At 49.3% G+C, this 16043-nt stretch overlaps 6 protein-coding genes across 6 annotated transcripts; 3 read left to right on the top strand and 3 right to left on the bottom strand.

Annotated features, from left to right (window-relative positions):
* Window positions 1–856: 856 nt before the first annotated feature.
* On the bottom strand, window positions 857–3105 carry F5891DRAFT_1131075 (riboflavin synthase domain-like protein; the record flags this gene model as incomplete). The annotated part of the gene is made up of 11 exons (XM_041364623.1): window positions 857–939; window positions 965–1008; window positions 1060–1282; window positions 1330–1473; window positions 1521–1629; window positions 1685–1786; window positions 1881–2053; window positions 2099–2226; window positions 2276–2551; window positions 2600–2874; window positions 2923–3105. The coding sequence occupies 11 exons, from the start codon at window positions 3103–3105 to the stop codon at window positions 857–859; spliced, it is 1740 nt and encodes a 579-aa protein (XP_041219579.1).
* A 1176-nt stretch (window positions 3106–4281) lies between these two features.
* F5891DRAFT_737879 (quinon protein alcohol dehydrogenase-like superfamily) lies at window positions 4282–6200 on the top strand. Its single transcript, XM_041373032.1, has 8 exons — window positions 4282–4646; window positions 4706–4967; window positions 5022–5174; window positions 5231–5245; window positions 5300–5323; window positions 5376–5459; window positions 5511–5669; window positions 5720–6200. Exons 1-8 carry the CDS (start codon window positions 4573–4575, stop codon window positions 6005–6007), a joined length of 1059 nt encoding a protein of 352 aa, XP_041219578.1. The 5' UTR covers window positions 4282–4572; the 3' UTR covers window positions 6008–6200.
* Window positions 6201–6392: 192 nt separating this feature from the next.
* On the bottom strand, window positions 6393–11290 carry F5891DRAFT_1195697 (uncharacterized protein; the record flags this gene model as incomplete). Its single annotated transcript, XM_041368179.1, has 5 exons — window positions 6393–7112; window positions 7172–9382; window positions 9433–10840; window positions 10905–11058; window positions 11107–11290. 5 exons carry the CDS (start codon window positions 11288–11290, stop codon window positions 6393–6395), a joined length of 4677 nt encoding a protein of 1558 aa, XP_041219577.1.
* A 171-nt stretch (window positions 11291–11461) lies between these two features.
* F5891DRAFT_985353 (anti-silence-domain-containing protein) lies at window positions 11462–12196 on the top strand (the record flags this gene model as incomplete). Its single annotated transcript, XM_041377580.1, has 4 exons — window positions 11462–11482; window positions 11536–11623; window positions 11675–12020; window positions 12070–12196. 4 exons carry the CDS (start codon window positions 11462–11464, stop codon window positions 12194–12196), a joined length of 582 nt encoding a protein of 193 aa, XP_041219576.1.
* A 48-nt stretch (window positions 12197–12244) lies between these two features.
* F5891DRAFT_1131072 (uncharacterized protein) lies at window positions 12245–14394 on the bottom strand (the record flags this gene model as incomplete). Its single annotated transcript, XM_041364622.1, has 12 exons — window positions 12245–12486; window positions 12543–12891; window positions 12941–13096; window positions 13146–13260; window positions 13313–13442; window positions 13494–13672; window positions 13722–13799; window positions 13855–13880; window positions 13935–13963; window positions 14019–14094; window positions 14147–14182; window positions 14236–14394. The coding sequence occupies 12 exons, from the start codon at window positions 14392–14394 to the stop codon at window positions 12245–12247; spliced, it is 1575 nt and encodes a 524-aa protein (XP_041219575.1).
* Window positions 14395–14513: 119 nt separating this feature from the next.
* F5891DRAFT_1063916 (B-cell receptor-associated protein 31-like-domain-containing protein) lies at window positions 14514–15871 on the top strand. Its single transcript, XM_041363025.1, has 7 exons — window positions 14514–14640; window positions 14688–14721; window positions 14776–14897; window positions 14950–15078; window positions 15143–15266; window positions 15321–15411; window positions 15469–15871. Exons 1-7 carry the CDS (start codon window positions 14630–14632, stop codon window positions 15570–15572), a joined length of 615 nt encoding a protein of 204 aa, XP_041219574.1. The 5' UTR covers window positions 14514–14629; the 3' UTR covers window positions 15573–15871.
* Window positions 15872–16043: the final 172 nt, after the last annotated feature.

Raw genomic sequence — 16043 nt, 5'->3', positions numbered from 1 at the left:
GAGGAAGTACCAGACTAAACACAATAAGCGGCGGCGAGGCGAGCACGTTGCTAGGACGGTTACAATGAAGTTGTAGCTGCCGACACTAGAACTGCAAAGCGGAGTGGAGCTTGGACAATCAATTTCCAAGCGCGAAGTTGAGAGTTAGTGACTGGCTACGAAGCGAAGCCGAAGCCAGAGCATCCAGTTGAGTGTCGCGAAGTAGACCACATTCTTGGCACCTGCCGCAGGCACCGATCTCCCAAGGTAAGAGTCTGTTAACTAGAGCTAGAGGGACGCTAGACGGGCAGGAGGCAGCAGTTTTGAACCTGCGAAGGTTCTTGTCAGGGGGCTACCCCTACACCTACCGCACAGTTTTTAGGAGGATACCACTAAGCCTTTATACCACCTAGGGAGTAGATGGTTTGTTCACTACTGCAACCAAGTGCATACCTGATACTCATGACCCACCGGCAGGTTGGTTTACAGGTTAATTGGGGTACTAACTTCTAAGTGGAAGAATAGAAAGCTTCGTCTCCCAGATTCGATCAGACTTTAGCATGAAGCCGAAGCCGAAGCCACTTCGTCCAAAAATTGACAGTTCTTTGAGTGAGGTTTGCAGTCTGAGATTTGCAGTCCAAAGAGCTGGCGATAAAATGTGTTCGTTGAGTATCACCTCCAGGAAGATGTGTACGGCACGATAAGCAGCAGTAATGCGAGCACGTTGCCAGAGCGTTTGCCGTGTAGGACTACAAAGCCGAGCGAAGTTGAGACCGTTTTGCCTGAAGGTTTGATGCGACCCAACGGAAATTGCGAAATCTGCTTATCAAAGAGTATGCCTTCTTCACGATTTTATGCTCACTGGTTTCGAATATTCTCAGCTCCAACATTCCTCGATCAACCTTCCCTCCCTCTCCATCGAAGCAACATACTCCACAGCCTCGGCATTCGGCATTCGGCCTTCCTCCGAACCTCTCCACTGCACGTCGCACAGCGTCACGGACAGCAGTAGGCATTTTGTTCGAAGAACTATCATAAAAGTTTAGGGTTCATCATACGTCACATATAATCTTGACCCACCCTGAGATGATAAGGATGCCTCGTTGTTGCCCCAGCATTGTCCAGATATACTGTGCATCCTCTTTCATCAGATCTTGCACATACGTCCGTTTGACACCCTCTGGTCCATCACGAGAACACGCAACGCGGTAGCGGAGTTTTCGTTCTTTCGCATGAGATTCCCATTCCGTGTGATAATGTTGATCCTTGTGTGCAGAACGGCAACCGAAGTATAAGGTAGTATCTGGGGTCATCAAGGATCAGCTGATATACAAAGACAGCCAAACATACTATTGTGTCCCTCGTGTATGCGTTGTTTAATGACGGCACGCATAGGTGCGATGCCTGTCCCTGGACCTACACACACCACTGGTGTGTTTGGATCCGTAGGAAGTGAGATGAAGCCTTTTCTGAAACCGATACGAAGGGTATCTCCTGGAGATGATATGAGTTCAGGAACTACGCTAGGACGCCGTGCGGACCTAATTTAAGCCCTGATAGATAACTAGTACAGACGCCTTTCCGATGAATTTTTAATTTCGTGCGATAGCGCACTATAGCAACACAAAGATGTATTTCACGGGGATGGAGCTGACGAAACAGAGGTGAATTGAACTGCAGTGAACACATTTTGACTCGAGCTCACCTTGATGGAACTAGCAATTGAGAACTCTCTTGGTCTCAGCGGAGGGAACAAGTCAAAGACATACTCTCTCGGTATCCTTGTGGACCGGAACTCAGACAATACCTCCCAGGTTGTGCGTTTCACGCGTGACAATAATCATGCATTTCGTCCTGCACGTCCTCAATAAAAGAAAGAAAAATGACGAAACCCGACGTACCGCTCCTTCTATCGATACAAATTCATGAAGTTTTTCGCTTTCAAGCTCATCGGTAACAAAATATCGCAGCAATTGGAAAGAAGAGCGGCGGGGAACAGCATTGAAATCGAGATAGCGCGTGAATAGAATCCGACGGGAAACGATTTTCGGTAGATGGTCGGGCAACGTTTGATCTGTAAGATATTAGATGGGGTTTACTGGGTCCTGTTTTGTCGTACCTAACATTGTGTGTTCTACTGTGAAGAAATCGTCGGCAACATTCGCCCAGCCCATGGTGACAAGGAAAGAGTCGACTTCTGATGCAGCTGCAGACGGATGGATCACAGCAACATCTCCAGGACTATATCTGAATTTTCCAATCAGTAGCCGCGAATCCAAAAGACAAAGACTCGTACTTTATATCGTCTTCGAAGGAAAACCCAAAATGGCGTACGTCCTGAAACCAATCTTCCGCAGTGATCCGTCTGTTACATTTCACCGAAGCTGTGTGAAGCTTCGTGTCCTCATCTAGAGGATCTGGATTCAACGACGTATCAGATGCCACATTGCTCAAGGATACGCGAGGTGGTGGTCGACCAGCAGGAATATTATCTTGCTCGTGCGGCAGTGGGTAGAGCTGTATGAGAACTTCTAGGAGACATTCGATCCATGGGTCCAATGCACCATCCACCCTGCACATCGATCAGCCACGGGAAACGCAGTAAACAAAGGATACCCACCCCATGCGATGCTGTTCGTCTCCTTCTCCTCGTGAACAAATTTCATGACCTCCCAAGCTCTGCATCCGTCTCGACAGCTTCTTCGCTGGCCAACAGAATTTCTCATAGGAGGTGTCCCCAAGGCCGAAAACGGAGAAATCCGTGTCCTCGAATAGGTCGTTTGGGAGATCAGACCTGAGTAACATGTTCCATAACGAAGTCATAGCTCTGGGTTCAGCTCCCCAGCCAGTGGTCGAAACTACGAAGATGACCAAGCGTTCCAAGATCAATGTTTCCTGCACCGGACCTGAATATTATGCTGTAACGACTGAAAAGCCGCCTACTAGTGGATACGCATCCATGCTCTTCACACGACAGTGAAAATAGACTCTTCGACATTCCCTCGCAATGCGATCAGCAGCCTCTTGAGCTGTACCTGTTTCCGTAGCGTAAATAATCAAAAGTTCGCGAGACGCAGATGAATGTTGATCATCTTCTCCTGTTCTATGGTCACCGTGTGTAGACATACGTTGGATGATCAAAAATTTCAGCTGTATGAAACGAGAGCAGAACCTGACCCTAGGGTTAGGGCGTAGCTATTTTCCCGCGCCTCCCACGGTCGTGACGCGGATGCGGCAAGCCTTGACGCGGCCACTGGCGCACCATCATGATTAATGCAAGTATCCCTATATGTTCTACATTTGATTCTTAGATCAAGTTGCATGGGTTCACGACCACCCCCTTGTTATTTTATACATCATAGGGATATGCACAACCAGTACATCATCAACCAATGACTATTTTATTTTCCTCCTTTTCTGGATCCTCAGAGTCTGTGGAGCACGTCGGGCGCACATTCTTCAGCCGGCAGAGAACTACAACTTAGAATTCCAACTTCAGCAGCATGGACTATTGTTCTGTTCCTCGTTTCGAGCTTTGACGCGTTTTTTGAAATCACTGGCCTTCAATGAGCAACGAGAGTGACAACGTGCACCAAAAGCATGCCACCGAGCCATTTTTCGACTTGACCAGAAGCATCAAGAACACTCTCAGAGAACTAACCGTTGGGCAATTCTGGCATAAATTATGAATATACCCAACCATGAAATAATGTCAAATTCTTAGTCATAATATGCACGACAGTACGGTACTGCGCCGTGGACATATGCCAATGTCATCAATACACGATCATATTGATATGAATGCTCATTTTCATGGAGCCAGGCGGTTCATAGCAGTAATGCGGGGAGCGCCCCAAGTGTCGATGACGCAGACTTGGGCATGGCAGCTTAGACTTAGGCGCTGCTATTGTGGCGCACCTGGTATGCAACTAAACAACCCATACAAGCACGCATCCTAACTCGCCTCTGCGTCCAACAAAACACATCCTTCGATTCGGTCTTTCATGCTAAGTGTGTGGACATCGAGTTCTATTGAAATTTGCTGGTGAGTGACCACATGTATTATACGCTTTAGCCAAAACCACTGAGGCAAAAGAGGGATAGACCTGCACCAGCGATTGCTGTCCAGCGAAATAAAGATTCGTGCTATTGAAGAACGCTATAGAAAAAGATCAGAGCAGAGCTGGACTGTGTAGATAAATTCGCCGCGCATCATCCATAGCTCACCTGACATGTCAGCGGTCAAACCACAAAGGAAGATTACAGGACAAAAGGAACCAGTCTGGGGCATTTTGTACCTCCCAGATGGACGGCGCACTATCACCTGTTCTGACGACGCTTCGTTGCGAGTATGGGACTTGGAGAGTGGCAAGCAGCAAGGCAGAAATTGGGAGGACAAAGGCAGTGGAACAATGTGGGCCATAGCGTTGTCGCCGGGCGGCAAGGAAGTGGCAAGTGGGAGTGATGATGGAATAGTGAGATTATGGGACATTGAGACAGGTAAAGTCACTGCAAGATGGACAGGCCACACTTCGGAGGTGTCGTCTATCTCTTGGAGTCCGGACGGAGGTCGACTGGTGAGCGGATCAAACGATGGAACAGCAAGATTGTGGAATGTCGACAGCGGCGAGACCATCCTTGAACCAATCAAGACTGGGCATATATACGTGCGCACAGTTCACTATTCACCCGATGCAACAATGATTGCAACGGGCGGGCACAACAGCGTCAACGAGGGCTCGGTGAAACTCTGGGATGTCAAGACAGGCGAACTACTCAAAAAACTCAAGGCAGACATGCCAGTGCTTAACGAAGTTTTATGTTTGGCTTGGTCTTCGGATGTCAACACAATTATCTCCGGGTCACTTAATTTTGAAGGCCACTCCCTTAGAAAATTCGACACCGCCACTGGGACACAAACTGCTGTGCTCGAAGGACATCAACATCTTGTTAAAGCCCTTTCATTATCTCCCAATAACCGTATCCTTGTGAGCGCATCATCTGACAAGACAACGCGACTTTGGAACATTGAAAACGGTCAGCCTATTGGACCACCCCTCCTCCATGAAGGCGCGGTGAGATCTGCGGTCTTTTCTCCTGATGGCAAACTGCTAGCTACTGTCTGTGATGATCACATATACACATGGGATGCCGCTGCTATCGTCAAGGAAGCTGGCTTTGGTAAACTTCTGACTGTGAGTTTGGTTCCTGTTTCTTATCGATCACATTGATGACATGGCATGTGCCTTAGACCTCCGCCCCAAAGGTATCTCAACTTTGAATGTTTGAAAATGATGTGTACTGATCCGTATTATCTCAGGTTGGCGGCATGTCAATTTTAGAGGTAATGAGTCGTTTCTTTAAACATGGCCTGCTTTTATTCATTTTTGTGCCAGGCGGATGCCACACCACGTCGAAATCAGAAGTTCTCGGATGCGCATCGATTGCCGCCAGGTTTTTTCAATGATGTACACGTTGGCGTGAGTTTCCGGAATCATGGTCCAACATATTAATGACAATCAAGTTTTCAGTCTTCTGCAACGCGTCGTCCCCCTCCCCGTCATGGTCGTGGCAGCCGTACAACACCCTCATCATCAGGTACCATCCTTGGTCGGCTTTCCTCGCTCTTCCCACGTTTTGACCACACTACGCCTCGTGTCGTTGAGGTGCCCACCGTCCAGGATAGAAAGGTATGTCTACCTCCGAGTTCTGCCTGATTCGATGATAATTCGCTTCAAAGGCCTTGTATGTCTCCCCACCGCGCCAGAAAAAAAAACTTTTGCAAGGTACCCACACTCAAGGCCAACAGCAACAACAAGGTCAATCCCATGGCCAGGCATCATCGTCTCGTCCTCCCGTGACCTCTGCTACCACAGCATCCACGACATCTGCAGCTGTTGGTGCAACTCCTGCGTCTGCAACTGCAACACCGTCGCGTCCTGCTGTCAACAGTCTCATCGGCCTATGGACTCGCATAGTGCTCTGTATCTGCTGTGTCTCTGTTGACAACACGAATGGCCATAATTGATGAAGCAGCGTATCATCACTTGCATTACTTCTCGTTATGTGCTGACGTTCTTGTCTATTTTACTACTATTTTTCCCCTACCAACACTACTATGCAGTACTTCATGGTCAGATTCTCTAGGTGCAGTCTCCCTGTGAATGATCAGCAGTGATGATATACAATGATCGACTATTACTGTACTTATGAGTACGGGGAAAGGCATCAGTCCTCGCAAGACCTTAAACTCAATTACGTATTGCATACATTACTCTTGTCAATACAACAAAAATCGAAAAAGGCTCTATATCCATATTGCGCATGAAATGAAATAAGAGAATGTCGAAGAACAAAAGCAGCACAAAGTGCCACCCACTGGCATAGCGGAATAACATCCAGCATGACACACTCTACAAAGGGAACCCCGTCGGACGCACCGCCCCCGTCTCCGACTCCACATACATACCATACGCCATCTGTATCGTCTCCCCATCAAGGCCCCTTATCCTAAGACACTTCCCAAATAACTTCTTATCGACCTGATACTGAATCCGGCTCGCAAGATGCTGCCCGCCCACCAGATCCTTGATCACGCCAGCAATGAGCCGTTGCTTATGCACGTTGATCAATGGTTCCAGCTGCATTGAAGGCGGGAGAGGCGTCAGCGAATCGAATACCTCTGGATGGGCTGGAGATTCGAAATTGACGGTTTGGGAATCGATGCCGACGGGGTCGTGAGGTGAGGTTGGGTCGATCAGATCTGGGAGTCTGCTGTAGCGGTATAGTTGAGAAAGATAGACCCCAATGAATGGGACGCAGGCTGATGGCGTCTTGGCGTCGTGAGAACCTTTTGATTTTCCCGAGGGTAGGTCTGTGCTGCTGCTACTCAAGACCGTAGACGTCCGCGTCGTCACACTCAGAGTCTTCGGGTCTGCCATAGCAGCGATAGCATCGCGCATAGCCTTGAAATCATTGTCCGGCGACACAAATTGCTTCAGCTTTTGAAGCACCCCGTTCTCCCACAACCTCACGCGTCCCCAATGCCGATGCATAGCCTTCACGACCCACTCGTTTTGCAAACCGGTGATGATGGCTGCCAACGTATTGAAATTACTCTGGACGTATGCTTTCTGAAACACGTCGCGCAAAGTCAGATTTAAACTAAAACATCATCGAAATGCAAACTCACCAAAGCGACACGAATGAACTTGCCCACCAACATCGCCCTATCGCTCGGATGCGTCATCACAATCTCGGCAACCACAAAATTCGCAAGCAAATTAAACCGCCCTCGAACAGCAGCCAGTGCAGTCGTCTTCTGGCTCCACCGTGACTCGGCCTTCCAACGCGCCCGGTCCTTGAGATACTGTGCCCAATCCAACACATTCACCTCTTGACACGACATCCAATCGTCCATGATCAATTCTTCAGGCTTGACCCCCAAGAAAAGCTCTCGGTCGATCATCGAGAAATGCTGTACGATCGCGTCAGCGCTCACGTTCAGGATCCAGCTTCGGTGTTGTTTTCGACCAGGAGATATGAATTTGGATGGAGAGGTTATTATAAAGGGGGATGCTGTAGGCGAGCCGTGGGACGTAGATGGTCTTGACGGTACCCTGCTCTGCAATATCTCAAGTGGAACAGCATCTTCAGGCGCAGGTTTCAAATCGCTCATCCTCACGGGCGGTGACGTCGGTCCCGACCCTCCAAACATGGCTTCCACCGTTCTAGTTGTCAACTCCGAAGCCACCGAGCTGAAGAAGCCATCCGTCGTCGTCGTCGTAGCCCCCGAAATTGTCACCTGCGATCCAGTGCCCACAAGAGTCTGCTCATCCACCCTCAATACCCCAGTCTCGTGCTGATCGATCTCATAATCCTCCTCTTCTTCCTCATCCTCACTATCCAACGCAAAAAACCTCGGCTGCTCATCCCCGAAATCACCCACAGCTATCCGCTCCTGAATCGTACGTACCCACCCGTCCACCTTCTTTGCTTTCTCTTTCCGCTTCTGAGGATTGATCTGGCCTTCAAGACGTTTCAGAGCCTCTTCGACGCCCCCATTATCCTCCTCGTCGCTCAAGGAATCCACGAGGGCGTTGACCTGCCATTGCTGGATACCATTCCCCAATGCAGCTCCGACAGATGCAGACGACACAGCAGATCCACCCGAGGCTATCGAGTCCCGAGAACGAATCCCCAACGAGGAAACGCTGTCCACCGACCGGCGTATGAACTCGAAATCCCGCCTAAGAGGCAGTCGACGCGGGGGCTTGCGCAGACCTGGTGGTGCGGGTGGATTTTCGCCATGCACCTCAGAAGAGGTATCTGAGAGATCTAGATCGTCGATGGAGACGACATCGAAACGCCATGGTGGTTGTGCCTGCACTTGGGCGACGAGTGGGTTGATCCGTGATCGTGAGGATAGGATTGAGCCGAAGGAGTCTGTTGAATGTGTGCGCGTGGACGCGCGGGAGACCGACGATATGGATAGGCGCTTCTCTGGTGTAGACTTGCGTCTCTCCTGAGTAGACTGACGTTTCTCCTGTATCGACACGCGCTTATCACTCAAAGAACCCACCGCCACACTGTCCCGCTCCTCCTCTTCCTCCACCTCCGTAACAACCCGTAATTGCGTCTGCAGCGATGACAGGTCTAGCTTCGCCTCAAGCCCTTTGACTGTACTCTCCACCACACTCTGACTCTGCTTCCCAATCACGGGGCACGCACCCCCATCCAACACCTTCTCTCCTTTACACCCACCCACACCCGCTGGCTCAATCATCTTCAGATACTGCTCAACACCGCCCCTGACCATCAATAGATCCCCCGTCGCATTCAACTCCAAATCAAACGCCGAAACGTTTGCAGGAACTGCAAGGCCCGTATCCACAGTCTGCCTCGAGTTCAACACTCTTTTCCATCTTCCCAAACGCCCGATTGTCTTCACGAATGCACGAGAGATCGCACTCTGAGGGAACACAATAGGAGGGGGGGAGCTGTTCGTAGGGGTGGTATCGCTTGTGGTAGAAGATGCTGCTGAGATAGAAGCTCGACTCTGCTGGAGTATGTTCATCTGCAACGGTTGTTGCAAAATCGCAGCAGCCCTGGGTGGAGAAGACACGCTGCCAGAATTGAACGAAAATGCGTGGCTGTTGTCGCCATGAAAGATAGATTGGGGATGTGCGGGTGGTTCGTCGGGTGCAAAATCGAGGTCTACATCAGAGTCGTCTTGCTGTTTGGAGGATATGGCTTCTGCAAATTTTTCTCCTAGGACGTGCGTGGGCCGGGGTCTGGTAGGAATGTTTAAGCTTTGCCGCGCGGAAACGGAGCCGGAGCGGTGTCTGCGGGTATGGGCTTCTTTGCAGTCTTTGACGACTTTAATGAGTTTCCTTACGATGTTCTGTGTTTCATACTTGAGCTCAAAAAACCCATAAAAGAGGGAAGACTCACCAGACCATCCTGATGTTTCTTCAAAATAGGATCCTTCACAAGGGTATTTAACCAACTTGCCAACAAAAGCCTCAACTCTTGGTTCGGTAAAAAATCCATGACGAAGAACGTTAAGAGCCAGTATCGGATAGCTACGAACGTCCGCACGCGCACGATTTTCCGTACCATATCATCTTTACCACTCAGCGCCCAGTGAAAACGACAGATGAGGAGGTGGCAGAGGTCGACGGCAGATATGTATGTTCGGTAGGTTAGGAAGAAGTTGAGTAGTTCGTCGTAATCAAGATCGCTTGTTAGCTGGGCGATCCATCGTTCGATCGTTGCTGCGATGAGCACCTTGGTGGTCATACCTTCCCCGTCGACACGCACTACAGGGACATCTATAGGCCCACGGCCCCTGCGAGAATTAGAAGGAGAAGACATTCCACCACGGCTGCTCTGCGACACTGAGACATCATCACCATCCAAATCAGAAGAAACGTGTATTTCCCCCCAGAGGACAAAACGGGGGTCATTACGGGGTGCAGCGCTATCCTCTGCGCGAAGAGACATTTTGATAGTCGTCTCCCCTGCAGAATCTGAAAACAGTCTATCCAGTTGTGGAAGACCGCGGTAAGTCTGGAGAACATCGAACACCTCTGTTGAATATCGGGAATGCATGCTCGTTTCTGGCAGTGGGATGAGTTCTGGGTCGGATGGGACGATGCCTGGGGGTGGGGAGGGGGAATAATCTTGGATGAGGTCGGGTGAGACACGGAGGGGGAGGATGGAATCAGGGGTATCTGCTCGTTGTGTGGTATCTCCTGCGCGAGCAGTCAAACCGGACTCAAACGACTGCATCTCCCGTAGTGCGCGCGGCATGGGTAAAAAACCATGAGAAGAAGGTCTAGTGGGCGATTCGAAAGTAGTACTGAGTCCAAATGGATGTGGGATGAGACCTGGTAAAGCGTTGTTTTCGGACTCAGAATTCGAAAATGGAGAGGTGGGTACGGAGCCGTTTGGCCATTGCATGACTTCCGCAAAAATGTCTGCGACAGGCTGTTTTGGCGAATCAGGGAAAAGCGCAGTTGGATGCGGACGTGGCATATCTGCACCAGTGACACTGTGTGAATGAGTCCTACCAGTGAAGGTGGGTTGTGTGGATGGGCCTGCGACAGACGAGCTAGCAGCCATACCGAACATGTCTGGAATAGAGCGGGTCCTTCGTACTAACTTGCGCGGCTGCGTGGTCGTGGAACTAGACTGAGATTCCTGGGCGGTGAACTTTACTCTATTCTGGGTGAGAAAACTCATGCGGGAACGGGTTTTGGAGGCACGAGTACGAGAGGCATCAACGGACATGGACACCTTGTGAGTCATTTGCTCTGCTTCCTCTGCAGCAGCGGCGGGAGCGACTGCATCGCGACGACTTTTAAATAAGGAAGTAACGAAATTAGCTGTGCATGGTGGCGATGACACAGGAGTAACCGCACCTGACACGATACATCTGCTTTCCGTGCTGATTGACGAAGGCGGTGATGGCGTATGGAGAACGGACATCTTTACCTACACCAAGAAATTGATCGTAGCGCCTCTTTAATTCTCTGGCAGCTGAACCAGATGAAGTCTCGACGAAGCTGCCATCAGCTGGTAAAAGATTAGAGGCATGCGGACCAACACAAATAAAGAACATACGAGCTATTGAAATGTCTGCAGATGCTACTTCCTGTGGGAGCGATTTCCATTCTGTATCTGATGTACGGGAGAATGAGAACGAAGACTGTGAATTGTTTAAAGAAGGTGCGGGAATTGGGAGCAAGAGGTTTGCTGGTGCGAGTTCGTCTGTGGGTATCTCTGAGTCAGTCGTCGCGCTACTCATCGCCGACGTCATATTCAGCCCCACCCTCACTGTCGTGGTCGTCGTGGTCGTCGTGGTCGGTGTCGTAGTCGCGGCTGACTGTCAGTAAGACATAAGTGGCTTCGAAGAAACAAAAGCAGAGTGACACCGCATGCAAACCACGTGCCTTACCCCGCATCATCCTCTTCCACGATGTCGATAGTTACAATCCGCGTGCGTCTAATTCACTACCAAAAAATCACTGAAAATCGTCAACGAATCCGTAGAATGTCGAGTTCTTTAACAATCCAGCAAGATTCTTGGATCCGTACCACTTTCGCGTCACTTTTGAGTGCATAGCGCCTCTCAAAGACGGTCAGTACAATACTTCATTCGTAGCTTTCACCTGCTAATTTTCAAAAATAGATCTAGAATGGAAGCTCATCTATGTATCTTCACCAGGGAATGAAGAATTAGACCAAGAACTAGACGACTGCCTCGTAGGTCCAGTCCCAGTCGGCGTAAACTCTTTCGAGTTCGAGGGTCTCGCTCCTGATCCCGCGAAAATACCAACAGAGGACGTCCTGGGCGTCGCTGCTCTTATCCTCACAGGGTCTTATCGTGATCAAGAGTTTGTACGCGTTGGGTACTATCAGAACACAGAGTACGATAACGAGGACATGAAAGCCACTCCTCCGGAGAAAATTCAGTTTGATAGACTTGTACGCGATATAAGCACAAAACTACGCGTCACCCGCTTTCAAATCAAGTGGTTCGTCTTGTTTTTCATGTTTGTGATCTGAATCTCATCTACTCAAAAGGGACGTCGTGCCACAATCACAAGGTTACGCCGCTGCAGGCGCTGCAGCATCAGCCGCCGTTCCCTCTGCAAACGACCTAGATGGTGCAAACGACCTGGATGGTGATGATGCGAATCGTAGTACTTAGATTCATTGTATTCTTGCATTATACCTACGCACCGTCATTTATCGAACACTATGCTAACGGCTTACTCCTGTACAAAAGCACATAGGCAGATGCGTCCTCCCCTCCTCCATCAATCGTCCCCAGCTTCTCCTTGGGAAACACCGACACCTTGTCATCATCAAATTTGTACCAATCTTCATCGTCTTCATCAAACGCACGTCCATCACCTGACTTTGCATGGAATACGCTCTTCTTCACGAAACCGATATAATGCCCCGCATCAGCATCTGCTCCCTTGTGCGTAACGATGGCTGTCCAAAATTCCAAAATTCAGATTATCCCCAAGCAAAATCACAACGACACCCACCAACAAGATCATACAACCCAGTCACGCTGCACCCAAAATCATTCTTCAGGTCAGCATCGGCCAATCCCTCCAGCTCCTGCAGTTCCCGCGCACGATATATGCTCTCCTCCTCCAGGTCCCCCGGCACCACCTCACTCGCAGGCGCCATTTCAACATCCGCACTCTCCTCTGTGGGCCTAGATGACGACGACGCCTCCTGCGCCACTTTCGTCCGTTTACGCACCTTCCGCCGCTCGGCACGCTCTTTCTCAATAGACTTTAGGCGGCTGGACACCGGCGTGAGCTTCGATTTCAGTTCATCGGTCACTATTTCCAACGCATCAAACTCTGACGCAAACTTCACTTTGCGCTAGGGGACCGTGAGACGTGAGGCAGAACTAGAAATGATTCATGCTCACCATGATCTTGGCCTTCTTTCCGATGTCGCGTCTCCATGCAAAACGAACCATGTGCACCGTCAGGTAACTCGGTAGACGCGAGAGACGCGATGTCTGGCTGTAAACTGCTTGACGTCCAAGCGAAGGAGAGTTCTTATCCAATTGAGAGTTCAGTGCCTGCATACGCATAAGCAAAGACCAACTCAAGCACAAAAAACATGCATACATCCTTGATACCAGTATGCATATAATTCGTTGTCGCCGAAATATTGCACTCGATTTTCAGCACCTTTTCTATCGTGACAGTGCTAGGCTCTTCAGGCGCTTCGTCGCATTTCAATCTGTCCGAATCAGTCAGCTGAAGCTGAGCAAAAAAGGGAAAATCTAGATCACTCTCTGCGTATCTCTGCCATCATAAACTGATCGACGAATCTCCTCCCCCCCGTTACTGTGTTACCCGTAGCATCAATCCCAGGAACCTCTTTCAAGCCATTCGCAAGCTGTGTCCAACACTCCTCAGCGTCTATACCTTAAGTCAACGACCCAACCAAAAAGACGGCAGAAAACCGCTCGCCTTGCTGCGCGAACCCCCCTAAGATTCCATTCTTGCCCGATCTATCAACCTCCCCGAACTGAGGCACAATCTGACGCAACACGCTCAAAAACGTATTAGGGATATATCCCTCCGTCGTACGAGACATGTCGCCGTACAAGTCTCTCAGCGCACGAGGTAGGACATCCAAATGTGGTGACCTATGAGACATGGGATCACGAGCCACGTATGTTAGAAATAGAAGCATACGTTGAAAGAGCTGTCTGAAGTTCTGGTATTGCACGCATCGCTTGGACGGTGGCGTTCATGTAGCAGGTATTTCCGAGACTGCGAGCATATACTTGTCACTTCACGGTACACTGTAGATTGTTGTAGCACCTACTTTTTCAATCCAACTGGTAAAGAGAGCTGCAAGAATAAAAACCTGAGTAATCCACACGAGCGCAAATAAAAGAAACGTACGGCTTCTGCGATTTCCGACTCGTCCATGTCTGCGCAAAAGCGATCACTACAACCCTTAAATCACATGCATACTGAGATGCTTACCCTCAAGAAAAACAATCGGTTTTTCAGGTGGCTTCGGGAGCTCACCCGCAGCGCCAATAACCATGAACGTCTGTCCCTAACCACATATTTAATACACATTCTACAAAACAAAACAAGAGCGCACTCACCGCTTTAGGAGCCACCTTTTTCCAATCCGTATCATCCTACACGAATAAGCTATCTATCGAAGCATCCGCATAACATGAAAAGTTCGCACCTTGAGCACGCCACCCTTGATCATAACTTTCATACGCTCCGGTGGCACGCCCGTGACCTGATAAATCGCATCTTTGAACGCGGCAGGTGGAAGTGATGTCTCTAGGTCAACATCGAGAGTTTTTCCTGCGTGTTTAACGTGTACTTGTAGTGGAGCCATTGATTTGGATGTGCAGGTCTGCGGCAGCGTAATCGGGTGATCAGAGTGACGCGTTCAAGGGGTAGATGGGAATCGATTATGTAATGATGGGGACGTGTCTGTGACGTCACGCTGAACACGTTCCACAAAGCAGTGCACCCATCCCGTTTTAAAGGCTGCGACGTAGACTTTGACCTTTAAATTCAAAGCTTCGACAACGACCTTGACATTGACGGCAACAACGACGTTAAGCACGATGACAATCTAGTATGTATTGAACAAACCGAGTTCGACAAGCTCTCATGATTCCACAGTTACTCGCTTACATTCTTACTCCTAGCAGCAGAAGTAAGTCTGGCAGCACCTGACTTCAATTCATGATTCATAATGCGTCCAAACTAGATGGCAACATTCTGCCTGCTTGTATCCCCACTCCCTTTCACAGTCCGCAAAAAACTTTTCCATTTTCTCTCTGAAAGCCCCATCGTCGCCAAAGTCGCGTATGGACTTAAGATTTCCTTCATGTTTGCACTCTAATCGCTCACACCTCACTCACTTACTAATATCATGTCACAGTTTCGTAGGCATTCTCTTCCTAGATGCCCTCCAACGCATGTTCCGTGTAACAGCCGAAACCGAAATGGCAAAAACAGGCGGCCAGGGCACACATGACGCACGAACTGATTTCGCCGCTCGCAAGTTTTAGTGCGCACCCCATCCTCTGTCATAACGTATGATTCAATTTGACGCGTTCTATTTTCCTTATCAGCGCTCAACGAAACACTTACCTAACTGGTTTCTGCCTCTTCCTCTCTTTGGTCCTCACCCGCACGTTTTCCATCATCTTGGACCTCATCCACACGCAGGAGGAATACGCCAAATTGAAGAAAGTTGTGAGTACCCTCCATGTGGGGTTGGCTCCTGCTTATATATCATTGATTTTACAGGTTGGTGCTGGCGCCAAGGGTGACCAATCCAAGCAAATCGAAGAACTCAAGAAAAAATTAGCCGCGAGCGAAGCAAAGGACCGTGACTTTGGTGCGTTTATCGCTTTTTATCGACGTTTCGTTCCTAAACTCAACATGCATCCCTCAGCAAACCTCAAAAAGCAGGCCGCACAACAGGCTGCTGAAGTTGATCGGCTTGTGGGTAAGCACAATGAGGCGACTGGGGCTGTTTCGGACAAGAAATTGGACTAGAGGTCCTTTGCGTAATTGTCATGTGTACTGGCTCTCATGTTCTTTTAGTTCTTGTTGACGATCAGTTACCCATCTTTCCCGTGACCTTCCTAAGAATGTGTAGTAAGTAGCAAATTCAGTGACATGTATTGAAGGGTACAGTACCTTCTCTGAGAAATTTATGCCAACCACAATGTTGTCCGACAGACCCAAGCCATGTCTAATTCATTGACTATTGGCATAGAACCCTCACCCAACATGATAAAAATACCAAGGATAAATGAGTCTCTTGCTATAACCAGATGATGAGAGAGTAAGCGAAGTATGGCCACTGTCGAGTACAACGCCCAATGTCGCAGTGTTGTCTCCGTAAACAGAGGAAATATATTTCAAATTTTGTTGCCGTGTTAGGCCAAAGAACCCAGCGCAGAAATCGATAAATCGGGCAGCGGAACGAACCATCTACCGCTGGGCTTCGATGGTTCTTGTACA

The sequence above is a fragment of the Suillus fuscotomentosus genome, assembly GCF_016647785.1.
Source record: "Suillus fuscotomentosus strain FC203 chromosome Unknown F5891scaffold_86, whole genome shotgun sequence".
In the NCBI taxonomy this organism is placed as follows: Eukaryota; Fungi; Basidiomycota; class Agaricomycetes; order Boletales; family Suillaceae; genus Suillus; species Suillus fuscotomentosus.
This window is presented reverse-complemented; position numbering and strand designations above follow the sequence as displayed.

Coding starts and splice junctions, on each gene's coding strand:
- F5891DRAFT_737879 (XM_041373032.1), top strand. CDS start 4,573: ATGGAACAGCAAGATTGTGGAATGTCGACAGCGGCGAGACCATCCTTG. Junction 5,460..5,510: donor TCAATGATGTACACGTTGGC/GTGAGTTTCCGG, acceptor TCAAGTTTTCAG/TCTTCTGCAACGCGTCGTCC. Junction 5,670..5,719: donor CCACCGTCCAGGATAGAAAG/GTATGTCTACCT, acceptor TTCGCTTCAAAG/GCCTTGTATGTCTCCCCACC.
- F5891DRAFT_1063916 (XM_041363025.1), top strand. Junction 15,079..15,142: donor TTCGCCGCTCGCAAGTTTTA/GTGCGCACCCCA, acceptor TTTCCTTATCAG/CGCTCAACGAAACACTTACC. Junction 15,267..15,320: donor ACGCCAAATTGAAGAAAGTT/GTGAGTACCCTC, acceptor TTGATTTTACAG/GTTGGTGCTGGCGCCAAGGG.